The sequence below is a fragment of the Neolamprologus brichardi genome, chromosome 8, assembly GCF_056152115.1.
Source record: "Neolamprologus brichardi isolate AB-2024 chromosome 8, ASM5615211v1, whole genome shotgun sequence".
Taxonomy (NCBI): Eukaryota; Metazoa; Chordata; class Actinopteri; order Cichliformes; family Cichlidae; genus Neolamprologus; species Neolamprologus brichardi.
Genome location: NC_142111.1, coordinates 1,031,908 through 1,058,813, shown reverse-complemented (window position 1 = coordinate 1,058,813; position 26,906 = coordinate 1,031,908). Strand labels below are relative to the sequence as shown.

The window sequence follows — 26,906 nt, the reverse complement described above, 5'->3', positions numbered from 1 at the left end:
CCCCCTTCCCATACAACAAACGCAAGAAAACCTAAAGACCTGGCTCAATAAATTGTTGTCACAGTTTCTCCAGGTCTCTGTATGTGGCCCACATTATGGCTGAGGCTGGATGGGCTGATAGAGGCTTGCAAGACAAAATCATCCAAATAGCTCATCTGGTTCAGATAGCCAAAGAAAGGGAGAAAAAGATGCAGGTCGTAGAAAGAGAATGCCCAAACATCTATGACCCAGGCCTGACTCTGGGTGCTTTCCATGATTAGACAGGACTTTCTGAGTGATTATGTGGACACACCCCTACCAGGTTAGAAAATTGTTTTAAGTGATGTTGAGGAATGGTATTCCTCATGTGCTGACATTACAGGTGGCCTGTGGCATCACTCTTCAAGTATCCTCTCAGGTGAGTTTGACCCTCCCCATTCCTGATTGTTGGTTCGGTGTTTCCAGAGATGTCCTTTTGTGGTTTCCTCCTCCTTGATTTTGTCACATCAGGGTTCCTGTCTAATGTAGTAACTGCCCGAGCCATTGCTCTCTTGGTCTGAGGTGCCCTGCGAGAAGGTGAACTCATCGACTTCAGTGGTCTCCTCTTTCATTCGCATGAGAGACTCTAGAGGCAGGAACAGAATGCAGAAGAGAAGAGTAGCAAAGATGAGCCCCTTGTGTTCATGCGCTTTGAACAAAAATGCAAGAGGAGCCTTTGCTTCGGAAGTTAATTTTAAAACCACCTGACAGGCATCAAAATAAATGACTCAGTCCCTACTGTAAAGCACCACTCTACTCTTTACTGACATGAAATATTCATGTTGATAATGAACAGAGAAAGGTTGATTGAATCAGCAGCTTCCAGCCCCACAGTGTAGCCTGGTGACCAGGACTGTCTTTATAGACAGTCCTTCATACCACACACACACACACACACACACACACACACACACACACACACACACACACGAAAACCAACAACCCAGGATACTTGCAGTGCAGTGCTGGTTTTGTTTTTAAAAGAGTGCCATTACCTGATTTGTGGGTTAGGTGGAAATGGGTGCGGGGCCTGGGCCGAGCTGGCCCCTGGGCAGGGTAAGGGGGTGGACTCTGCTCTTCGTCCCCTGAGAAGCTGCTCCTCCTCCTGCCTGCCTGACTGAAGGGCCGTCGACCAACAGGAATCTTCCTCTCTAAACACCAAGCCAGACGCGGGTAAGCTACCAGGGGCTCATTACAAATATGGGATGACTTTACGTTTAGATGACTTAGCAGAAAGGAATGATCAGACAGCAGGTTTTATTTAACTTCATAGTGCTAACACTGATATGCCCATCTGAATAAGCCCCTGGTAAGCTGTACTCTGAGTGCTAGACACAAGTAAGCAGATGCACAATTAGCATGATATCATATTTATGCCATATGTGGCAAGCCATACAATACATAATCACAAGCAAATGATAGTATTTCATAGTTGCACAACAGAAGTCCTGGTGCACAAATTTAACACTGCATTGAACTGAAAATAAAGTTTATGAATCAACAATAACTAAGGATGGACCAATCCAACTTTTCCAGTTCTAACACAGTATTTTTGGGAGCAGAATTCAACCTTGCTTGGTGGGTGTAGCAGTGCACCCCGCAGCACTGTACAAGTTGTACAAGGTGACTCTGCTCTCAGACAAATTTCCCATAGGATAACATCCCTGTGCCCTACATGCAAGGGCTTGAAAAGACTATGTGGGAGTGAAACAATAATTATAATTTGCTTGTGACTATGATTTATCATGGTTGTGACATATGACATAATTATGAATCCACGGTAAGCTACCAAGATGAATGCTACAGGAACTGTCAGTATTTAAAATAATAACTTTTCCTGTTCCATCTGAGCATCCATGAAGTATGGCAAAGCCATACTTGAAGAGTATCCAGTGCTGATATTGCTGATTTGCTAAAATCTGCAGTTTCTCAAACAACTACTTGAAGCAAACTCCAAAAGGAAGTCAATCCCCATAGACTTCCATAAAAATGTAAAATCTACAGCAGAAATAAACATGTTCACAGCCTTGTATTTAAAAAAAGAAAGAAAGAAAAAAAAAGCAGGTGTTGCTCTAACTAATTCATGACAATTTTTGGGGTGTGGGAGGGGAGTTAGAGAACTTACCTGGTGAGACTGTATTAAAGCTTAAAGTTATGAACAATATTTTACACAATATCTCAATTCCTTTGGGTCACTTGGTGTTCGCACTTCCTGCAGTAGAGTATCGCTTCCTGGTCCAACACATAGTGGTGTTTTTGTGTAGCGATTTAATTAAAAACTTATAGATAACGTCTTATTTCATAGTGTAATCGTCACATGCTTCATCCGAAGCAAACTCACTGTGTCTTTAGGGATTCCCCAGCTTAGCTCGCAGCCGACTTAACAGCAGGGCCTCTTCACCTGTCCCACCTACACTTTCCTGCTCATTGTGTCAGATGTTTAGTTATTCCTTGGCCTCCTTTAGTAATAATTATTCTTAAAAATAAGTATAGCCTATTTGCCAGACCAGGATCACTGAATTGGAGACTGTTTTGCACCCTTGAAATACTTTTAGCTAGCCCAGCCCCTGTAGCTGGTGCAGCCGAAGGTGTAGTTAGTGTAGTTAGCTCTCCCCAAGCAGCCGGGAAAACAGGATGGCTGGGTGACGGTGATGAGTAGGGATGGGTACCGATGGCACCGGTTCTGACATAAACGGTAGTAACCAGACCAAAAAGCAGCGCACATTTCAGTGCTTTATTTTTCCTGAGATGTGATACACTTTGAATTCTAGCCAATCATTTTACGTTTCCGAGGATAGTAGGCGGGTCCAGGTACGTACGTTCTTTTAGAGCAGAGCTACAGATTAAAAATGCCCAAGGCAAAGCCGTCAAAAGTCTGGCTGTACTTCACAGCAAAAGATGCAAACTAAGCAGCCTGCAACAAGTGCTTTAAGGTGATACTGTGCAAAGGAGGTAACACCTCAAATCCGATGAAACACCTGGCGACGCATAGCGTTTTTTTTAAAAGCTGAAAAATGCGCCATATTTGATATCTTGCTGCGAGACCTCACACCGAGCACATCTACTGCGGGTGTGGTGCCTGTTATCGACCCGGAGTTAGCAACATCCCCCAAAAACCCGAAGAGGAGAGTCCTGGCCCCTAGCCTTGCCAGTGTAGCAGAAATGATGAGGATGATGATGCAGCAGCAGCCGTTCTTCTCTGCATGAGTAGCTTAATGTTGTTCGTGTGTAATTTACGTTGAGTAGGCTAACCACGTTATTACATTAATGCATGTAAGGTGAACTAGCAAACACCATCATAGCTACATGCGGCTGTCTTCTTGTTTGATGGCAGATACTCCCTTCACCCTGGCCAAAAAGGCTAAAATGACCAAAGAAAAAGTGGAAAACAATTAAACATGAGAGGTTTTTGGACAAAGTTTGTGTTTTTTCCATTGTTTAAGCTGCTTCCAGCCAAGAGTGATGCCATATATGCCCCATAGCTGCAGAAAAGGCTAACATTGTTATCTTTTTACAAAAGAACAGCTGAACATGAGAGGTTTTTGGACCAATTTTGTGTTCTCCATTCTTTAAGCACCGGTTTGAGCACCGTTTAAGCACCGGCACCGTTTCAAAAGTACCGGTTTGGCACCGATATCAGATGAAACCTAAACGATACCCATCCCTAGTGATGAGGAAGCATGGTCTTAAACAGAAGCCCCAGGTACACCACCAACCTGTTCATGTGTCAAACTGCTTTTTCTCCACTCTGCAACACACCCACCAGAGATCAAAATCTTGTAAGTGGCGTTTCTGTTCTTAAACATGTGAAGCTAGAGACATCAGCAACCATAGTAATGGTCTTCTAGGGGCCAGAACAGGCGACATTGAGGGAAATTTAAAACTGCTGCCTAAGGGTGAACGTACATTCAGTAAAATTATAATTCACGTCGGCAGTAATGACACCCGGTTATGTCAATCGGAGGTCAGTGCTGTCCAAAAAGATATCAAGACATCAAGATTTACAGATAATTGGGAAACTTTCAGGTGAAAACCTGGTCTTGTTAGGAGAGATGGCATCCTCCCTGCCAGATTTGTAGAAATAAGAGCTGTTCCATCCAAATTTATTTAACCCACCAAAACGTGACTATCCGGAGCTGGGACCAGGAAGCAGAGTTACAGTCTTACACGCCTCTGCAGCTTCTCTCCTCCTGTTATCCCCCCAAAACCCCATCCCCTTAGAGGCTATGTCAGCTCCCAAACAGGCAAAAAACAAAAAACCAAACAACAAATCAGCCAAAACAACATTTAAACAACATTTTTTAAACATAAAAAACAAAGAAAGAACAATACACTATTCTAAACAGCACTGGAGAGTAAAACAGTGAAATGTGGATTATTAAATATTAGGTCTCTCTCTTGCAAGTCTCTGTTAGTACATGAGTTAGTAATTTGTCAATAAATCAATTTACTTTGACTTACAGAAACCTGGTTACAGCAGGATGATTATGTTAGTTTGAATGAATCAACACCCCCCGAGTCATAGTAACTATCAGAAACCTCGCGGCACAGGGCGAGGGGGAGGTGTGGCAGCAATCTTCAAGACTGAGAGTTTTAACTCATTTGAAAGACTGATGCTCAGCCTTGTCCACCCCAGCTGTAAAACTCAAAAACCAGTCTTATTTGTTATCATCTATCGTCCACCTGGGCCTTACACTGAGTTTCTGTCTGATTTCTCAGACTTTTTATCTGATTTAGTTCTCAGCTCAGATAAAATAATTATTGTGGGTGATTTTAACATCCATGTAGATGCTAAAAATGACAGCCTTAAAATGACATTTAATCTGTTATTAGACTCAATTGGCTTCTCTCAAAATGTAAAAGAACCCACCCACCACTTTAATCACACTCTAGATCTTGTTTTAACATATGGCATAGAAACTGAACATTTAACAGTGTTTCCTGAAATCCCTCTCTTGTTTGATCATTTCCTGATAACATTTAAACTTACAAGAATTGATTACACAGCAGTAGGGAGTAGACTTCATTACAGTAGATGCCTTTCTGAAAGTGCTGTAACTAAGTTTAAGAATATAATTCAGCCGCTGTTATCGTTTTCAATGCCCTGTACCAACACAGAGCAGAGCAGCTACCTAAACACTACTTAACACAGGTCGATTATCTTTTTAATAATTATGACTGTGGATACTGTAGCTCTTGTGAAAAAAAAAAAAAAAAAAGTCTCAAATCAGAAGTATTTGACTCCATGGTATAATTCTCAAACACGTAGCCTAAAGCAGATAACTCGTAAGCTGGAGAGGAAATAGCGTGTCACAAATCTAGAAGATCATCATTTAGCCTATTAACTATTTATCACTGATTGAAGAAAATAAGAACAACCCTAGGTTTCTCTTCAGCACTGTAGCCAAGGTAACAAAAAGTCAGAGCTCTGTTGAGCCAACCATCCCTTTAACGTTAAGTAACGATTTCATGAATTTCTTCACAAATAAAATTTTAACCATTGGAGAAAAAATTACTCATTACTGTCTCACAGGCATAACATTTTCTACAGCTGCTTTTAGTACCATTGATATTTATTTAGAGTCTTTTTCTCCCATTGACTTTTCTAAGTTAACTTCAGTAATTACTTCCAAACCATCCATCTGACTTTTAGAACCCATTCCTTGCTATGTACCACAGGGCTTCAAACTGGCTGTAGTTAAACCGTTACTTAAAAAGCCATCTCTTGACCCACCTGTCTTAGCTAATTATAGGCCAATCTCCAACCTTCCTTTCATCTCAAAAATTCAAGTTGAGTAGAGTAGTTGTCAAACACTGCTTGACCTCAGTGAAGCATGTTTGATACTGTAGACCATAATATCCTATTAGAGTGATTACAGCATGCTTTAGATTTGAATCACATCTATCTAATAGACTCCAATTTGTTCATGCAAATGGAGAGTCCTCTTCACACACTGAGGTTAATCAGGCAGCATCATCAAATTCAATCTCATATATACACACACACACACACACACACACACACACACACACACACACACACACACACACACACACACACACACACACACACACACACATATATTAGGGGTGCAACGATACTGTGCTTTCGGTTCGGTACGCATATGTATGAATAATACAAAATTTTTAATTTATTTTATCAACTTTCCTTCTGACGATGCTGTCTGTGTTGAGCGCTCAGTGGATCTGCGCTCGACAGTGCAGCCTAGGCGGAGTAGTCGAACGCAGATCCACTGAGCACAGGGCAAGGTAGCGAGACAGAAGTTAAGCTCGTTGCAACATGGCAAATTGAACCTCCCCCACCCTCATTCAGATGTGGCCCTTGGAAGTATTTTGGTTTTCATGTTAAGTATGACCCTGAAGGTAAGCTGTCATGGACAAAAGTAAAACAGTATGTTGGTTGTGCCACGCAATGCTCAATTACATTGGTGGGAACTAGTGTGTTAACAGGTTAGCTCGTTAACGTGTTGGCAGTCCAGCCCCACGCACAGGGCGATCTGCGGTAGCTCGTTAACAGAGATTTGCCGTGTTGTGGCGTTAATGTCATTTCAGATTAACGCTGACAGCACTAGTGGGGACACAACGAATATGACTGCACATTTACTCCGACATCATCCTAGTGCAAAGACAAGTGGAAGCAGACAAAAAACAACAAGCACGCATGCTACAAACTTTACCCGAGTCATTTAGACAGCTGTTAGCACATGATTCTCCTTATGGGGACCTGATATGTTTAACCACTTAAGGCCCACGCCCGGTACAGGGGCAAAAAGGAGGAGATCACGTCATATAAACCATTTCTACACCCACCAAACACACCGAAAACAAGCCGTGATTAAACGAGCAGTTATGTAAATGCGCAGAAGACCGCTAAACAAACAAAACCGAACCAGAAATTCTTCAGACTTCGTGTAACCGGCTAAAGATGGGCTGGTTAGCTTCCAGAGCTATCACTGACTCCACACACCAAGTTTCACCATGATCAGACCACAATTCACTGAATGAGCCACAAAAGAAGACCACAAAAACACACAGCAGCGCAAATGCGCTAAGACAGAAATTGGCTTACAGTCCCGATTCCTTCTGTTATTTTCGCCGGTAGCCACGCGATTAACAGTAGTTGCCATGCCTACCTAGCCCGCATCAGAGCAGTTTTCCGTCAACAACCTCCATTTTAGACCCACCTACAGACACGTGACTGAACAGACGCCACACGCAGTAAATTTGGGCCCACGTGGGTTTTGGCATCACAATGTCTGATTGGTTGCAGTGACGTGAACGTGGCATCGTCACTGTGAATCTATTGGCTCAAACATTAAAAAGAGGTGTCAATCACGCAAATTGACCAAAAGAAACCAAAGTTACAGCCCCTCGGAGTTTAAAGGGCCAGAGGCCAATCAAACGCTCTATACGCGCTGCAGAAAAGGGCCGTTACCATGTAAATGTGTGGTTGATTCTTCAAAAATATATATTTTAAAAAAAGCATGTTTAGGTCTGTTAATAACATTTATTAATTTCTGCTCTTTAATACCTAAAAAAATCAACTGGCATGGTGTCGAATTGTGTGCCAAAATTGGACATTTTTGTACAACGTCTGGATATTCATGTATTGACAGCGCTGTAATTTTTCACTGTTTCACTTTAGAAACATAAATCTTTGCACAGATTATGTTTATATGTTGGTTACTGGATTTCTGGAACCAAATGTGATCTGAGGCATATTTTTCAAAGGGTTATATGCTAAAAATTAAAAAAAAAAAAAATTAGGCGAGGATAAAAGCTACTTACTTTTTCTGTGTTCCAGTCTCAGTAACTTTGACACAGTAATATCTGATTCAATATTTACACCTCTGATGAAATGAATGATTCCCAAGTGTTAGCTTTATTTTGATACCAAGATTGTAAGGACAGAGTTTGTAATTGCAGAGAAATAATCAATTAAATTTGGGCATTACATTTTCGAGCAGGAAGCTCAGAAACCCCCTTGGGGCTTAAGAGGTTAATATGCTGCTGAGAATATACCCCAGAAGAAGTGTATAGTATAGCTTTTATTTTGGAAAGAGCCATTTCTCTGTAATAAACTCTCTTTTCCAAAGATGAGTGATTCCTCAATCAGATATTATTATTTTTTATTACTTTGTTGTTTCAGCAACATTAAACTTAAAAACTGTACTTTTGAGTTAAAATATATATTTATAATTTTAATGAATAACAAACTAAAAAGGCATGAACATTTTTTTGTATCGAAAAAATATCAAACCCTGACACCAAAGTATCGAACCGAACCGTGAACTTTGTGTATCGTTGCACCTCTAATATATACATACATACATACATACACACACATACATACACAAATGAAAAAAAATAACGGGAACCACTCGGATCTGTGAGTGCTAAAGGCATAACATATATTTTCACTGCTATACAAATGACACCCAACTCTATCTATACATGAAGCCAGATAACACGCACCAATTAGTTAAACTGCACGAATGTCTTAAAAACACAAAGACCTAGATGACCTCTAACTTTCTGCTTCCAAATTCGTACCTGTTATTAACCTCTGTCTCTCTCTCCACAGCATGTCTTTATCCTGTCTTCCTTCTCTCACCCCAACCAGTTGCAGCAGATGGCCCCGCCCCTCCCTGAGCCGGGTTCTGCCGGAGGTTTCTTCCTGTTAAAAGGGAGTTTTTCCTTCCCACTGTCGCCAAAGTGCTGCTCATAGGGGGTCATATGATTGTTGGGTTTTTCTCTGTATCTATGAACCGCCTTGAGGCGACTTTTGTTGTGATTTGGCGCTATATAAATAAAATTGAATTGAATGTGTACCGTTCAGACATGCTGTGTTTCTGTCACGTATCCTGTGGCCTGCTGAACAAACTCTCCGTGTACGAATCACGCAGCTCTCACAGTTTTTCTCTGTATCTATTATTGTAGGATCTACTGTGCAATATAAAGCACCTTGAGGCGGCTGTTGTTGTGATTTGGGGCTATATAAATAAAACTGAATTGACTTAAATTCAGATCAAACTGAGTTTATTGTACTCGGCCCTGAAAATCTTAGAAATATGGTATTTAAAAGGATACTAAAATATGTACGACTGCTTTCTTCCATTTGTGCAATATTTCTAAAATAAGAAATATCCTGTCTCAGAGTGTCGCTGAAAAACTAGGTCATGCATTCATTACCTCTAGGCTGGACTACTGTAATTTGTTATAATCAGGACATCCTAGACTAGAAAGAGAAAGCGTATATCTCCTATATTGGCTCCCTGTTAAATCCAAACTGAATTCAAAATCCTGCTCCTCACATACAAGGTCTTGAATAATCATCCCCCATCTTATCGTAATGACTTTAAAGTACTATATCACCCCATTAGAGCACGTCTGCAGGCTTACTTGTGATATACTTGTGATAAGACCCGAACTCTTCCATGGCAAGCATTTTAATTTCTCTTTGATATTTGGGCATATTGGGACCCGATGAATGTAAAAACAAAGAATCACCAGATTTTTTTTTTTTTTTTTACCCGATATTTGTTTCTAAGAAAAATTAGAGCCACATGTGAAGACATTTGTTTTAAATTTTGATAAAACAGAGGCAGTATAATGTTCTCATAAGTGGATATCAGGCCCCTGTAGAGCAAAATTTTGTATTTTGTCTAGACAACCCAAAATGTGATGTCCACATATGTGGACGCCAGGCAGAGCCTTCAGTTTTCAGGCCCCTTTTCTGTGGAAACAGCTTCCAAATTTAATTTGGGAGACAGACACCATCTCTACCTTTAAGATTAGGCTTAAAAATTCAGAGAATTTTTTTTTTTTTTTTAAATGACATTTTTTACTGTAAAAGCCACAAACATGTTTAACGAATCATTTTCATAACTTGAAATGCAAATAGAAATTGTACATTTACTACACTACACACTAACTATAGCCTCCAAACACGCTAAACGTCACTAATGTCTCACATATGAAAACTCGCTCTCTCTCTCTTTCGCTCGCCCGCTTTCTCTCGCAGGTGTCACTCCTAAAACTTCCTCCTCTTCCTAAAAACCAAGTGCCACATGTTGCCATATCATTTTCTTGATTGGCTGACACGGTAAACTTTAACACCCATAGGGAAGGGGTGTTTTTTCTTTTTTTCACTCGCAAGCGCAGAGTGTTTGCTAGCGCTGTCCTTAGAAAATGCAGTTTTTACCATTTCTTCTCGCTGTAAACACCGCTGCGTGTATTTTTTATCATAACTCTGGTTTTACGTGGCCAAACGACACAATTTAAAAACTGGTATGTACTTTGCAGTCCGCACTTCCGAACCAAGTTGAATTGGAGACTCTGGGTCACTGCATCTTCTTGCTGTGTCATCTTAAATTGGTCATGTGACTTTGACGCACCGGCTGGATCAGGTGACCCTGAATCCTTTAGTTATGCTGCAATAGGCTGCTGGGGATGCTGTGTTAAGTATTTCTTCTTCAGTCACCTTTCTCACTCACTATGTGTTAATAGACCTTTTTGCATTAAATCAGTGTGTGTGTGTTCCTGTCTACCTATCTTTGTGAGGACCGAAATCTCCATTCTACTATACTTGTGAGAACCAACAGTACCTTGTGAGGACACACACACCAGTCCTCACAAGTTTGAAGGCCTTCTTGAGGCTCAAAATGTAGTTTTAGTGTCAGGGTTACAATTAGGTTATGGTTAGGTTTAGGGTAAGGGTTAGGCATTCATTTTTAATGGTTAGGGTAAGTGGCCCTCACTAAGATAGCCGATAACAAAAGGAGAACAAGTAGATAAAGCAGAGAGACTCTGATGCTAAAGAAGGGAATACTCACTTTTCTTTTGGCCTTTATACTGCTGGGCCTTTTTCTTCTGCTTGGGAACAGACTGCGACATTTCTCTGTTACCTAAAAAAGAAACAAGAAAGGACATTCAAGCATACAATGACAGGAAAGCACATCCATACGACTGTCTTTCTCTTATTCAATTCAGTGTCGCGGGACGAGGAGGGGGGCCGGAGCCTTTTCCAGCTTTGGCAGGACACATAATTATCTTTTTGGCAGTTGTGAGGCAGAGGCACATGCGCAAACATTCTCCAAATGATATAGGTTATGGTTGGAGAGGAGTTCAAGAGCCCTAAGTAAGATAGTTCAGGATGTCATCCTACTGCAAGGTGACAGACTTGAGACAGTAATATGAGCATGTTGCTGTGGTGGCTATCTTCTAGTTCCAGGTGGTTTGCAGTGACTGAACATTCAAAACAAAAAGAGAATGTTTTAAAAGACCTACATATGAAAAGGAATGGTTAATTTGAAGATTTACATTAAGGCTGCGAAGGATATTTAGTTTTCATTATGTTGACTGCAGAGAAAATTGCCTTGCTTTTGTGTGTGGAGCCAGACATGGTCAAGATACACGGGGCTAATTTCCTTATATCTGAGAAATTTCTTTCAGTAGAAAAGTGAAAGGGGCCAGTTCTTACAAACTGCTTTTTTGGGTCCACATCATCTTAGAGATCAACAAATTGCATCTGGAGAGGCCCAGCATTTAGCCACTGCTCAATTTTCACAGCACCAGTTTGTTCCTTATCTTTTTTCCTTTCTTTGTTTTTTCAGCTTTCTCAGGCATAGTCTTCTGTATTTTTCCCTTTCTTTTTTCTATATTGCTTTCTTTCTACTGTCTTTTCTTGTGTATCTTACCAACTCTCAGTGGTCAGGACTGTAGAGTCAGTCAAACAAAACAAACAAACAGAAAAAAACAAAACGTGATGCTGAAGCTCGTCAATTGAAGAACTGCTGAAATAAATGCAGTACGAGAAAAAGACCTGAAATAAGCTCACTGTAAATCTATAAATTCTAAGCAGGCATTCCTGATTGGTGGCAGTTTATAAACACCCCTATGAGACAAACAAACACATATGCACATCCCTACCTCAAAATGTTTACAGGTCTAGATGTGCGCACAGGTGGTCTGTGGGATAACAAACGATTCTCTATTTCTCAGTTATATATATTGGCAAGAAAACACCTACTCTTCCTCTGGAAATGCAGCAATACCCCCTTGCACGTTCAATGGCTGCGTGATCCTTTCTTAAACTTGATAAGCTCAACCATTTTCTCTGAGGCAGATCCCAAACGTTTTTGGTCAAGTGACAGCATTTTGTGACCTTCATTATAACCGTCTCATGTAGTGATCCCATTCTCTGCCCTACTATCTTGTCTGATCCTTGATATTAATAATTCTCTAAACGTTTTGCACTAAGACACTATAGGAAGAAGTATGAACAGCATTATGGCATTACTCTGTGAGGCAGGTGGTTGGAGCTGGTAGCCTGTTAGCTGACACCAGCCCACTGGATAGAGGTCAGGCGACTCGCAGTCCACCCACTGATCATACTCGTCTTCCCAACCATCAAAGTGAATCCTCAGTAGGCGGTGCACAATCCTTGTCACCGTGGCAACACACACCAGCCTTGGTTCCATCAGATCAACAGCTTCCAGCTTCATGCCTAGCCGAAACCCATGATTGGGAACCTCCTAGGACATGAAAGGGATCAAGGACAGTGGAAAAAGAGAAATTTAACAAACAAAACCCGGATCTTAAAAGTACTGCAGCCTGTATTTATCCTTCAGTAAAAGCTTGTGAGAAACTTTACAAATCCTGTCAGTCATAACATGAATATGACCAATAATGACATGAGTTTTTACTGCTACTGTTTAAATGGATGGGGCACGGTGACATGGTGATTAGCACTGTTGCCTCACAGCAAGACGGTCCTGAGTTCAATCCCCACCACCTGGCCGGGGCCTTTCTGTGTGGCGTTTGCATGTTCTACCCGTGTTTGTGTGGGTTCTCTCCAGGTACTCCAGCTTCCTCTCACCATCCAAAGACATGCAGTTAGTGGGGTGGGGTTAGGTTAATTGATGATTCTAAGGCTATGTCTACACTAGCCCAGATAAATATGAAAACAGTGTATACGTCTGAAAACGCTCCGCGTCCACACTATCGTTTTCATAGAGTTGTTCATCCACATTTAAATGGCTGAAAACGCTTACGTACCAGTACTGCACATGCGTGAAACCCAAGACGATTCGACCTGCCTCATTTCTGTCTGCCATTTATTTACTTTCCGGCTCTTTGAAACGTCGCGGCAAAATGTTGAGGAAAAGACCAAGTTTTTTTAAATGGACTCTGACCTGGACCTTGAGGTCAAGGTCACTGATATTCAAACTTGTCCACAATTTTTAGTAGATGCACATATGGTATCAATTTTAAAATAATAAATGGCCACTCATTCTTGGATCCCCGTGGAACTCTGTGACCAACTTTTGAGCATGAATAAGAGAAATTTTAATCTAGTAGACATATCAAATTCAGACCACACTGACTGATACTAACGTTGTGTTCTAATCTCCTTAGTAAAATACTGTTGTCAGTGGTAATTGAATTGATCATTGATCATCAATTGATCATTGATCATTTGTTACCTTACCAGTGCCGTGTCTGTGCTATGGCGCACTCTAAATCTGGACTGAATCTTTGCAAATTATCTGTTCTTTTGCAATGATTATTTAACTGATTGACAGTTAACATCTCCAAATGTTTTGAAATAAAAGTAGCTAGTAAGAACTATTCAAGTAATAATTTAATTACAGCCATCTTAATGAGGACAGATTAATCATACTTGTGTAACACTTGTAACAACAATTTTTCGAGGACAAACAAAGATGGAGAGTGGAAAGTCATTTTCAGTCTCCATCATGTTAACAATGAAGGAATCACTTCCTTAAACTTAGTTATCACACATGTTTTGATTGTAGTTATACATAGACAAAAGTACTGGGTCAGCTAGACTGACAAACCCATATCATAGTGCTGATGTTAATGCTAGAGAACGTTTGTAACTCTACAGCATAGGTGTCAAACTCTGGCCCGCGGGCCAAATTTGGCCCGCAGCCTAATTACATTTGGCCCGCGAAGCCATACCAAATTACTATTAGAGCTGGCCTACTGGTATTATACAGCTAATATATATATTGTTTAGTATTAAGCTTTGCTTGTTCCATATTCAGTTTTCCAGCAAAACTTATTTGAGTCCATAAGAAAAGATTCATTCTTATATCTAGAGGAAGATTTTTTTTTTCAATAAATATTAACATTAGCCCGCAACTTTGTTCCAGTTTTGAATTTTGGCCCACTGTGTATTTGAGTTTGACACCCCTGATCTACAGCATATAACTGACAACTGACTACGTGGCTCAGGATTCAGCAACCCTGCACTGCAAATTTATGTGGTCTGTCACTTCATGGCTGAGTTGCTGTGGTTCCCAAATGCTTTTCCTCTGCAATAATACTGCTTACAGTTGATCATGGAATATCTAGGAGTTAAGCAATTTTAGATGTGTCCTTGATCCAACACAGCTGATTTAAATGGCTAAATAACCTCCTCAACATGTGTTGAATGTCTCCAGAGGCCTGGTAATGAACTAATCATCATATTCAGGTGTGTTGACCCAGGGTGATATCCTGCAGGACACCGGCCCTTGAGGCCTGGAGTTCCCCACTCCTGGTCTATATAATGTAGATCAGGGGTGTCGAACTCCAGGCCTCGAGGGCCGGTGTCCTGCAGGTTTTAGATATCACCCTGGGTCAACACACCTGAATGAAATGATTAGTTCATTACCAGGCTTCTGGAGAACTTCAAGACATGTTGAGGAGGTCATTTAGCCATTTAAATCAGCTGTGTTGGATCAAGGACACATCTAAAACCTGCAGGATACCGGCCCTCGAGGCCTGGAGTTCGACACCTGTGGTGTAGATGATTGCAGATGGTGGTTTTATTGCAAGCTATGGGATTTTGATTAGCAGAAGATTTTGAAACTTACAGAATGATAACAGTTTAAAAACACACAGGATATACATCAATAAACCTTACCTTGTTAAAGAGCCTGACAGGAGCAGCTACTGAACCTGTTTCTCTGAGGTAGTCAAACCATTTGAATGGGAGTTTAGTGTACCCTGAGAAACACAGTATGTGTCAAGACCAGAACATAAACAACCCCAAATTTTAAGGTTCCAAAGTGAAGAAAAAAAAATAACTGTAGAGTACCTCTAGGGGGTGTGAGTTCAATGTTATTGATTTCACAGAAGCCAACAGGGAAGATGGAAGGGGAGGTGCCATGATAGCAGAACCAGTCTGATCCATCGACTGCCTCTGAGCCATCTACCCCAATCATGAGATATCCATCTGCCAACACCTATATAGCAGAGAGTTATGTCATGTCAACTTTAATGTACAACCTAAATTCCAAAAATGTATAAAATGTAGATGCTTTTCGGGAGGAGGTTTTCTGCACTTTGAACAAGGCTACCGGCCTGAAACTAGCTCTCAACCCCCTACTTGCTCTCTTTGGTACAGTGGGAGAGGATGATAAGCATATTCCCAGAGCAAAGCGCAGGGTGCTGTCCTTTGGTTCCCTCTTGGCTAGGCGTGCCATTTTGATTGGTTGCTGCCCCGCCCTCCCATGTTCAGTGGCTTTCTTTTCTTTTTTTCCCCCCCTCTTTTTGTTTTCTTTCTGTTTTTTTTTTTCCTCGTTGCTTGTTTGGTAAATAATAAGAAAGGAAAACCGTTCCAACATGAGAAGTTCTGTTTTGTATTCATTGTAAACAGTTTGTGTTTTCCGTCTTTTTTTCTTTGTAAACTATATCCACAAATACTCAATAAAAATATTTAGAAAAAAAATGTAGATGCAACTACAAACAGAACACAATCAAATCTCATAAATCTATAAGGTGTCTATTGACACCTGAGGACAAAAAAAACAAAACAGATTGAAGGTTTAAACTGAGAAAATATACCATTTAAAACATTTTTTTCATTTTACGGCAGGAACCCCCACTCCTCACCCCTCACCCCTAACAATTACACCCCAAAACATTTGGCTGCTCCATTGTTCATAAGGGGGTGACTCTTCACATATTTGATTTGGCAGACTTTATATGCTGGCTGCCTCCTGACAATCTCCAAGAGATCATACCAGGATAAACCACTACACTATGGAGCTACAATTTGATGGCAGTAAAGCCCCTTTTCCATTAGCACCTACCCAGATCAACTGGCCATGGATCGCCACGACCCAACTCGGATGGTTTTCCATTACAAAACACTAGTACTAATGTACATGACTGTCGTCAATAGCAACACGTCCACGCGTCCTGCCACGTAATTAATAATGGACAAGAACACTACAACAAAGGTGGACTTCGAAGCTAGAATGCTAATGCTCGGTCTGTGGCACTGAGTTAGACTCTGGGAACACGGTGTTGTTTCTGTATCCATTTCCCTCGTTTACAGGTTTTAAAAAAAAAATGAAGGTTTTGATTTAGTTAATAAGAGTGCTCTCATGACTCATCAAGTGATGCTACTGGCCAGGTATTCGGTGGCATGCAGTTTATATTTTTTAAATCTGCTTGGATTGCTTGGAACCCCTACCAAGCATACTGGTGGTATGTAACCACCACTTAATATAGTGGATGAGAAATAAATAAATATCAGTGGTATTGAAAGTAGGTGTACACAAAGTTACATCTGCAAGGTGGTTATGAGTAATTTTTTCTCTAATGATATTTTAACCTTAAGTAGTGATGACTTCTTGAATTTCTTTATAAATAAAGGAATCCTTGGCTTAACAGAGCTGACTTTTGGTCAGCCTGGCTACAGTGCTGAAAAGAAACCTATCATTCTTATTACCTTTAGTCAGTGATGAGTAGTAAGATGTTCTACCTTTACGGAGGGCTTTGTTATAGAGCAATAATCTACTTTTGCAGGCTAAATGATGATCTCCCAAATTAGTTAGATGCCATTTCCTCTGCAGCTTATAAGTTATCTGTTTTAAGGTGCACGTTTGAGAGTTCTAGTCAACTACTTTTGATTTCAGGCTGTATTTTTCAGAGGTGCTACAATATCTAGAATCATATACAGAAAGGAAGTACATTTAATAACAAGAGAATTTACTTCTGTGGAAATAAAGTTCAGGTAGCTGTATTGGCCATCGCATTGAAGATAACAGTGGTGCAATTATAGCCTTAGTTTTACAGCAATCACAAAGATATTCACTGTGTTGAAACATTGATTCTGTTCATCTGGACGTAGTATTTTCAGTGGAAGAAACACTTCATCACTCATCCACCAAGTGACTTCTTCTATCATTAATACGCAAATTGTCATGACCATTGATCAACATATATTCAAATTTCAATTTGTTTGACCACAAAACAGTTTTCCACCTTGTGTAAGTCTATTTCAAATGACTTTTGACCCAGTGAAGACGGTAGTATTTCTATATCATGTTGACATTTGGCTTTGCCGTTTCTTAATAGCCAACACAATGTTACTTAATAGCCTACCTGCATTTGTGTATAAATTAGTGAACCCCTTGAGAATTCTGAGAAACACTGGTTATACTGGAAATACTGGTTACACTGGTAATCATCTTAACCTGTTAAGATCAGGTTAGGGTTAGTGGCAAAATCTTCCTCCATCCGTTTCTTTTTAGTACCACTTCCTTTACCAGCCTTTTGTTGCCCCTGTCCCAAATTTGCCATGTTGCTGCCATGAAATTCAAAGTGAGCTAATATATTTCATCAAATAGTAAAATATTTAAGTTCAGACATCTGTTTTCTATGTTTTATTGTGAATAAAATAAGGGTTTAGGAGATTTGTAAATCATTGCATTCTGTTTTATTTACATTTTACACCATCCTGACTTTTGCAAAATCAAAACTGGCTTACCTTTCTTACAGTAGCTACACATATAGCTGAGAGATTGAGGGGGTCAATGGCTTCTAACTTCATCCCATCTTTGAACCAGTCCCCACTCTGGTCCACTTCCTTCGTCTGTAAAATAAAAGGCAGACAAGTGAAAAGAAAAACAACTTTTTATAAAAAGAATGCAAACAGTTAGGGTCATCCCCTCAGTGAACTTGATTAGAGTGAGCGGGCCTGTTAGGTTGAAATTGTTAAATGTTGTCATTGTTTTACTTAAATTTGTAAGTTCTGTAAGTTTCTGTCCCCCTCCCCGGCCTACATCTATGTGGGGGATGCAATAGCTGTAGTGTTTAATTGTAGGGACATCCTATGTGAGAGTTCTGCTTTCTTATTTAGTGAGGATGTTTTACTTCCTGCCCTTTATTTACCTGTGCTTGTGTATGGTGAGACTGTTAAAACGGGGTTGAGCCATATACAGGGGGAGGGGAGATGACCCTTTGTGATCAGCAGGAAGTCACACAAACACATCCACATCCACACACAGTCACTCACGTTCACGTGCACACACACAACCGAGCACACCGGTTAAAGCTGTTCGTCTTGCTTTCTTCATGGGTTATGAGTCTCTGAACTACCTCCTGAGCTACGGGGGTGGCTGTAGCTCAGGAGGTAGAGGTAGAGCAGGTCACCTACTGATAGGAAGGTTGGTGATTCAATCTGTGGCTCCTCCAGTCTGCATGTCAAGTATCCTTGGTCAAGATACTAACCCCAAGTTGTTCGCCGATGCATCCATCGGAGTGTGAATGTGTGTGAATGTAGTTAGAAAGTACTACGTATAGAGACGGTGCTTGTGAGAATGGGTGTGATTGGGTGAATGTGGCATGTTGTATAGAGCGCTTTGAGTACTCCGGGAGAGTAGAAAAGCGCTATATAAGAATCAGTCCATTTACCATTTACCCAACAGGGCCCCAGAATCAACAGTTTGGAGTAGTTAATGGGACTAAGGCATCAAAGGCAACAGGCTGTCAAACATGCCCTACCTCCACCCTGATTGGAGGATAACTGCACTGCCAACACTCATGGACATTACACCTTATTTATAAACCGTATTTCTATTTATACTTCAATGCAACCAACATTAGTATAGTTGCAACTGCACCCCCCCCACTCAATGTGCAATATCACTGATCACTCTGCACCTCTCAATGCACCTGCTCCTCAGATGGCGCGCATATACACACACACGTATGTGTGTGTGTATATATATATATATATATATATATATATATATATATATATATATATATATATATATATATATATATATATATATATATATGTATGTATGTGTGTATGTGTGTGTGTGTGTGTGTGTATATACATATATATACATATACATACATACACACACACACACACACACACAGGTGTATGTATAAATTGTACATATATTTTTTTTGTGTAAATGTAAATTTGTCTGTGATTGTGTAAATACTTACGCTATTGTGTACTTCACACACATGGAGAAATGCCAAACTGCCTTTCATTGTTCTTGTAACAGTGACAATAAAAGCTATTCTAATTCTAATTCAATTAAGGATGATACATATGTGATGTTCATGGCTAAGCAACAGTTTGTGTATGTAAATGATCTGTGTACATAAACGTTTCTGGAGCTTGAAAAGGACTGTGTGCCAATGTCATGCACCAGGATGAAATGATATTTGAAAAGTCAAATGACAGAAATGTAGTATCCATCTCCACTTTACGAAGTTCCAAACGGAGTAGTAAACTCCAGACACACAGAAACAGAGACAGACAAACCCATGCATGTATGAGCAAGAGCACAGAACACCACTGTTGGATTAAATGTTTTTATGAGAATTAACTTCATATTTGTTAAACTACACAATAACATTTTGAATAAATAGCTCTTTCCCACTGAATCTACTACATAAGTATGAAACTTAAATTTTGGTACCCTTATAACACAGGGCTACCATGAGGCAACAAAACAAATTTTGCTCGAGAGTGGAAGAGACATATTTCTTATTATATTAACAGGGACCCCCAAGCACTTAAGAAATTAGTTTTTTTTCTAAAAATAAAAAACAAAACTATATACCATAAAGGGTTATAACTTTCAATGTTTGTTATGTTTGGAATTGACAACTCACATTGAAACTGCAACATTTTATAATAGGATTGACTTGGGAATGCACCTGTAAAGGTTTGTGCCTCCAGGATCAAGGAGTAAAAAAGTAGACACTATGGGGACATGTTTAAAGACTCAGACAATAAATAAGTATTTAGTAACATTTAAAGCCTTATTTGCACTGTTATGTCTGGCTGAATACTCATCATGTATGTACACACACATATAGTACATTACGTCTGTGTGTTGAAAACACAGGGACTTTTAGTGGTGGTTCAGATGTGGGATAATAAGGATGAAATATATTCTGTTCTTTTGCCAAGTCTTACCTTCTGGAAGAGCTGTGGAGGAGCATCGACTTGACCATCTAATTTCCTTGTTATATCTAGAATTTGAATACATGAAAATGACTTGTTACACATAAAGTGGGCATTGTTGTAAATTGTTGTAGTCACGTGTGTCAATAATTACTTGAAGATTTCAAGTAATTATTGACACACGTGACCGTTACTTGATCAACTATAACAATTTTCAAAATTCACAAGTTTTGATTCCTCGGACTCCTTACAAAGTGAGTGTGCCTACCAGATCGTTTGAAGCGGTGTCCAATGCTTCTTGACCAGCCTATATTATGGATAAGAGGGCTATACATGTGGCACCAGAAGTCATCAGCTCCACCCTGGCTCTCCTCATAGACCAACCTCAGGCGACCTCCAATCACTTGCTCTACCAGCGCCACCCGTGTCCGGCTGAGATAGTTCTTATCGACCACTTCGACTCGCATTAGCTTCTTAAAGGGAAATTGCATGTTTTGCTGTACCTTCAGTGAAAAATGAGTGACAGGTTTACCAAACCAAGATGAAATTTAACAGCCAAGGATGAACAGAAACAACAACGTTTTATTGCAATTTTAGGTTCAGCAAGAACACTTAAAAATAAAATAAATATATAAAATGCAGCTTTACAATACTGGGCTGATGCCTTACCATATCATTAAAGTTAGGTGGCAGTGTTTTAGCTCCAGTGAGGCGCTTCACAAGAAACGTTTTCCAGTTAGAGTACTTATGTTGTATGCCTGTAGAGAGCAGAAATAATTAACCATAGTGCTAAAGAAAACTTAAGTGATTTGTTTGTCAAAACACTCACTTTTTGGAGGTACGAGGGGTTTGCCACTTGAAGCACACCATCCCACAGGGTGAACTTCAGGTATGCAGAGGTTACACCAGAAGTCTTTACTTGTGTCACTGTCAAAGCCCTCATAACGCAGGAGAGCCTTGAACCCTGAAGAACAAGAGGAAACACTGTTAATGTGCACACTAATTCTTGACATCAGAAACAGTAGATTGAAAAATTGACCACCATCTGCAGTCAGTTGGCTTATTCTATATTCAGCTTCTTGACTAGTTGGAGAAAAAAAATTTGATACAAAGACCGTATTCACATGTGGTATAAATAATGTGTTATTTCTCCTCACTGTTGGTGAGAAAACTTTATACTGTATCAATCCCCTTCCAAAGGTTTCTTTCTAAACAATCTCAGAAAATCACTTCTGTTTCAGTGCTGAATTTATTTAACAGCTCATAACAAAGCTGTCCGAAGTGAAGCCTTAGTGAAGGAATGGAAATCAGATTGTCCTGTACTTTACACATAGATGATAAATACATGTGTCAGCTAAACATACCAATAAATGTAAACATCTTATTTTTAAGGGGTTTTTTTCAGCTCCTTCAGTGGGAGACTGCAGCACCCACAGTGTGGGACGGAGAGATTTCGCAGGTCTTTCCTCCCTACTGCTGTCAGACTCCACAACAAAGACTTTTGCAGTTGATCAAACCCTCACACGTGCAATAAGACTGCTATATGTGTAATTCTTGTGCAATTCTTCTTCTGACGAAGTTGTATTTTTGTATTTTCCTACTCAGTTGTATATAGTATTTGTATTTCTATTTTATTCTATTGTATATATTATTCTATTTTATTCTATTCTATTGTATATAGTATTTTATTGCATTCCAGTGTTTTCTAATTTCTGCTACATAACTGCACTTTTGCTGTAACAAAACAAATTTCCCACCTGTGGGACTAATAAAGGTCATCTTATCTTATCTTATCTTATCTTTTCCCCCTCTGATGTCAACTTGCACATTTTATTTGTTGGGATGTGGACTGTCACATGTGGAATGGGAGAAGGGGTTTGTTGCTTATTTCTTTGTTTATGGTAAAACTTAAAAATCAAATACAGACTTTTATTAGCTCAGGTAGAGGGATACATCTGGTACTTTCATCTATGTGTAGGTTTGTTGCCAGTATCGTCATCAACACAATTGCTGCCAGGACAAAGCAATAAACCTTGACAGATACAGGTCTGACTAATGAGGATGATACTGGCTCAATTGAGAATGAATTTTTAAACTATTTTAGTACTGGAATTAAAAAATAAAATCCAGCTATTCTTGCAGCATGTCAGTGCGTAGTATTAAGACCTAGAAAAACTTAAGGCTACAACTTTACAAGGTTGGGCGATATGTCAGATTTTTCCAACCGGCATTCGTCAGTCCAATAAATGACGATAGGTGATATATTTGCACAGGTCACTTTTTGATGGGCGGAGCAATGTAATCATGCACAGACTGATTTGCGTGTTTAGAATTTATATTTCACTTTCTTTTCTTGTTTGTTTCAGTATTAATATAGGTACGTTCTTGATTAGTGATTTGTTTATTTGAGAGGCACCAAATCGCACAAAAGACTTAACTTTACGTCAAAGATTTTTTTATGTTCGCTGGAAGAAACATTTTTTATCATACTTTTTGTATCTTGTTGTTTGGTCGAGTGTGTAAGACAGATAAACATTGGAAGAGCCTGTAAACACGGTTAAAGTGGAAAAAAGAAACCAGTTTTTCTTTGTTTCCCTGCCCAACATTATATTTTTTTTATTTAAATAAAATGTTTTTGTTTTTTTCTGAACATAGTATACCGTCTTTCTTTCTTTCTGTTATGAGTTTGTGTAAATTGATCGCTGCATTTGGGGGCACGCTGAGGAGGGAGCCGTTAAAACAGCGCTATTGTTTTCGTTGACTTTTTCTCTTAGCTTCAACCAACATTATTAGCAAACTTACTAATGGGCAAATAAATAAATTGCTCTTGTAAAAACGATTGGCGAAAGGCTCAGCCTACTGTTGATGGTTGATAAATTCGTCCAATCACCCAAAATTACTACACCGATTCTGAGTCAACTAGCAGCTGCAAGTTCTCTTTTATGTAAAGCCAAATGCCTCTCTTGTGGTTCACTGTCTCATCAACTGACAACTACTTGTTGTGGTTGTGGAAACAGCGAAACTAACTGTTCAAATGTTCAGTGTTACTTTTACATTGGACTTTGCATACATTTGCCATGTTGTGATATACTTATTCAGCATTAACACTTACTCCTAACAGAGTTCACAAAAATGAAAAGACACAAACACAATTAAAAACACCCCAAGGGTTGTGTGAGAGATTTTACCTTAATTACTTGTAGTGTTTACCTGCTAGCTTTATGATTTCTGCTATCCAGTACACCTTGGTGGAGAAGTTGGTATCAGAGTTGGGCACTTCAATCCTCACACCTACTTCAATATCTCCCCAACATGTTCCCATGGGGGCCTGAGGCACAGAAGTTATCAGCTATGATAATCATAGTATCATATCAGTGGTGACCATATTCTCAGCTCCAGCTACTTACATGCTTGAAACAGCTGACAGGAGCCCCCACCGTGTTACTGCTACAGATATACTGCCCCCAGTCAAAACTCTCTCCAGCGACCACTGACAGAAACAACAATTCGTTTGTTGCTTGTGTACATCAAAAAGAGCAGAAATATGAGCCCCATCATGATTGCTTTTTCATAGCCTACCCGCTTTCAGTTTGGCCTGGTTCTGTTGACTTGCTTGGTACTGGGCATAAGCTGCCAACTTTGCCATGAGAGGCTGTTTCTGTAAGACTTTGGCCTTTTTTGTTGGTGGTTTGCCCTTGTAAAAACCAAAGCAGATGTTAATATTTACATAATACAAAATTATGAAACTACTATACTTGTTTATCAAAGATAATGCATTTACCTGGAGTCTTGCCAAGATGCTAGCTTTTTTAGAATTTGAGGAATAACTCCTAGAACAGGACACACTGCAGAAACGCTTGGTTTTGGAGTAAAAAGCATCTCGTACACCGACCATCCCACACATCTCACAGGTGGCTGTGAAAACAAACCGAAATAGATCAGCAGTCTACAAATGGTAAATGGCATTTATAGTTATCTCCATAAGTATTTGGAAATTGACACAATTGCAATTTTTGCTCTGTACGTGGTAAATAGACTGGTTTTTATATAGCGCCTTTCTATTCTGAATACTAAAAGCTCTCTATACATCTTTCCTCATTCACATCCAATTGCACAAGCACTTTTTTCTAGGCACTTTCTACCCAACAGTCATACACATTCATTGTCCAGTGGATGCATCGGAGAACAACTTGGGGTTATTATCTTGGCCAAGGATATTTGGCATGTAGAATGGAGCAGAAGGGGGCCGAGCCACCCCATCACTACAGTGGATTTTAAATTAACCAAATGTGATACAAATGAAAATTTTCATCTTTAATTCAAAGGGTATACCAAAAGTAATGCATTAACTGTTTAGGTAATTCAATATCTTGGCCAGGGATATTTGCACATATGAATGTTGAGGAGCTGAGGATCAAACTAATAATCGTTCTACTTCCTGAGCCACAGCAGCTAAACGTAAACACTATTATTGTTCACTCACAGATTATTATTTAAGCAATACACACAAAAAATAAGCCTCGTGTACTGACCCATTCCAGCCTTTCCATCAGGGTAGGTGTAGACTTGTCCATTGTTCTTGATGATGGGCAGACTAGCAGGGATAGAGGGTACCACCTCATCCTCACTGTCGTCTGAGCTAGAGCTGCTGGTGGACTCCTCGCTGCAGCTGTCATAGCCATCAAACATCCCGAATGAGTCTCGTCGCTTACGATCTGAACGTGGGGTACGCTCAGCCTTAACAGATGAGGACACAACAGAGAAACACTGAATGAATTCATATGGATGCTTTTAGGGGTGTCTGTAGCTCAGGAGGTTCTCCTCTCCATTTCTCCGTATAATGTAACACGTTTACTTTGGCGTCGTTCGTGGAGAAAGCAGTGAAATTGGTCTAAGAGAAGGTAACTGTTCAGAAAAACATTTCATTCAAATCATTTTATTTTACTCCATTCCTTTTGAGTTATTTTACTTTACTAAAACTCAATAAAAGAAAAATAATTATTTTGAGCTATTGCACTTTATTTTAACGGCTCCTTACAAATGTCCTTGTTCTGTGGTCCTGGAGTTTAGCCACAAAAACTAGCCAAACATTTGTCTTTAGTGCAGAAGAGATGCCCAGTTTATTTATTTATTTATTTATTTTTTAACAGCGGCGCTCTTATTCAAATTAAATATACCATGGTTTTTAATATTAATAAAATTAACCTTTTCTTTAAACATATAATTAATGGTAAAAGCACAGCAATAATAGTGCCTTAAAATAATTCTTATTACTGTTAATCAATACAAAAAAATTACGATACTTGAAACAAGTTCTGTGAGGGGGCTAGAAAGGGAATATTGCTCTAAGGCATTCTTGGGAGGTAGGAAGGGGAAGCAGACACAGTCTGCAATAGTTGCAAAAGAAATAGTTTGATTGCAAGGTTGATGCTGATGCAAAATATAATAATGGACCAGAAGAAAATAAAGATTCAAATCTTCTTAGTTCACATTTTTATTATTTTTGTAATCAATATTCTTTCCTTTTTTGAGCATTTGTAAGATGTTTTAGACAAATGTCAACAAAAATCAAGTCCCTAAGCTAAATTTTAGTATTGAAGTGACGCTGAACTTATTTTAGTTGAAAGATGCAGTTTTACAGTTCGCCTTTCATCATTAATGCATCATTTAGATTCAGGTAGGAAAACATCAGCGAACCATATCTGAGTCAGCATGACTTTTTTCGAAACGCCCAAACATCGAAATAAATAAATTATACGTGAAAATATGGAAGTCTGATCACAGGATCCGGAACAATGCGTACATGTTGTCAAAGCTAGTTTACTTCCTCTTCACAGCATCTCAGCTCAAACATTACACTACGCACAACAGTTTAAGTTAAAAAAAAAATATATATCAAGACACCCATTTCCAAAGACATCCTTCGTAAGCTACATTTTGCATACATATATATTAGAAAAGTAAACTAATACCGAAACTAAAATAAGGGACGGCCTTATTACAAACACCTCCTAAAGCTAAACAGCACTAGCATAGCTAGCTAGCAGAACCTGTTTCTCCAGGTTTTTTTTTTTTTCAGAACAAAGCCTTTTTACGTTCGTCTATTATATAGTTGCAATAGTTAGACTTGTAAGAAAACTCTACTTGTTTTTTTTTTTTCCAGAGAGAGAAAGAGACGAAAGAAAGAGCTTTAGCATTATGTGTAGATGGGTGAGCCACTAGCTGGCTATCGTAAACAGATAACAACAAAGGAGGCGTACTAGCCTGAACAATCCACTGGAAACGGAGGCTCGCGGCCCAAAAATGTTTCAAACCAACTCACCAAATCCCTTGCGTTTTCCATCAGCCCCTCATATAGATGCTCTTCCAGTTACCTGCACTTCCTAATTCAAACAAATCCCCTCACCTGGGGTATAACCTAGCTTTGAATTTTAGTCTAAATACTACCAAGCAGGATATCAACAAATTACTCTGCAGCCTCTGCGCATGAGCGACCGTAACCTACTTTCTTGTGATTGGTGGATCTGCAATGGAGGTCATCGACCGCTGCAGACACAAAATAGTAGACTTCGCAGAGTAACTGAATGAAAGGGGCCTTCAGAACAACTACAGATTATTAGTCGGTGTA

General features: G+C 39.6%; 1 protein-coding gene across 3 annotated transcripts; it reads right to left on the bottom strand.

Annotated features, from left to right (window-relative positions):
- mbtd1 (mbt domain containing 1) lies at positions 1 to 26,769 on the bottom strand. Of its 3 annotated transcripts, XM_006801658.3 has the most exons (17): positions 26,601 to 26,769; positions 24,811 to 25,015; positions 24,060 to 24,193; positions 23,858 to 23,972; positions 23,686 to 23,768; positions 23,489 to 23,606; positions 21,108 to 21,242; positions 20,948 to 21,036; positions 20,547 to 20,781; positions 20,291 to 20,346; positions 17,831 to 17,935; positions 15,149 to 15,296; positions 14,975 to 15,057; positions 12,341 to 12,575; positions 10,875 to 10,946; positions 1,014 to 1,169; positions 1 to 604 (listed from the first exon to the last, which is right to left on the bottom strand). In XM_006801658.3, the coding sequence occupies exons 1-17, from the start codon at positions 26,619 to 26,621 to the stop codon at positions 486 to 488; spliced, it is 2,109 nt and encodes a 702-aa protein (XP_006801721.1). In that variant the 5' UTR covers positions 26,622 to 26,769; the 3' UTR covers positions 1 to 485. The 3 variants fall into 3 exon arrangements, with proteins under 3 accessions (XP_006801721.1, XP_006801722.1, XP_087701361.1); XM_006801659.3 differs by lacking the exon at positions 1,014 to 1,169; XM_087845235.1 differs by lacking the exon at positions 1 to 604 and having other exon boundaries at positions 641 to 1,169.
- Positions 26,770 to 26,906: the final 137 nt, after the last annotated feature.

Coding starts and splice junctions, on each gene's coding strand:
- mbtd1 (XM_087845235.1), bottom strand. CDS start 26,621: ATGGAAAACGCAAGGGATTTG. Junction 21,243..23,488: donor AGAAATCATAAAGCTAGCAG/GTAAACACTACA, acceptor CTTGTTCTTCAG/GGTTCAAGGCTCTCCTGCGT. Junction 10,947..12,340: donor CCAACCACCTGCCTCACAGA/GTAATGCCATAA, acceptor TTTCTTTTTTAG/GTAACAGAGAAATGTCGCAG.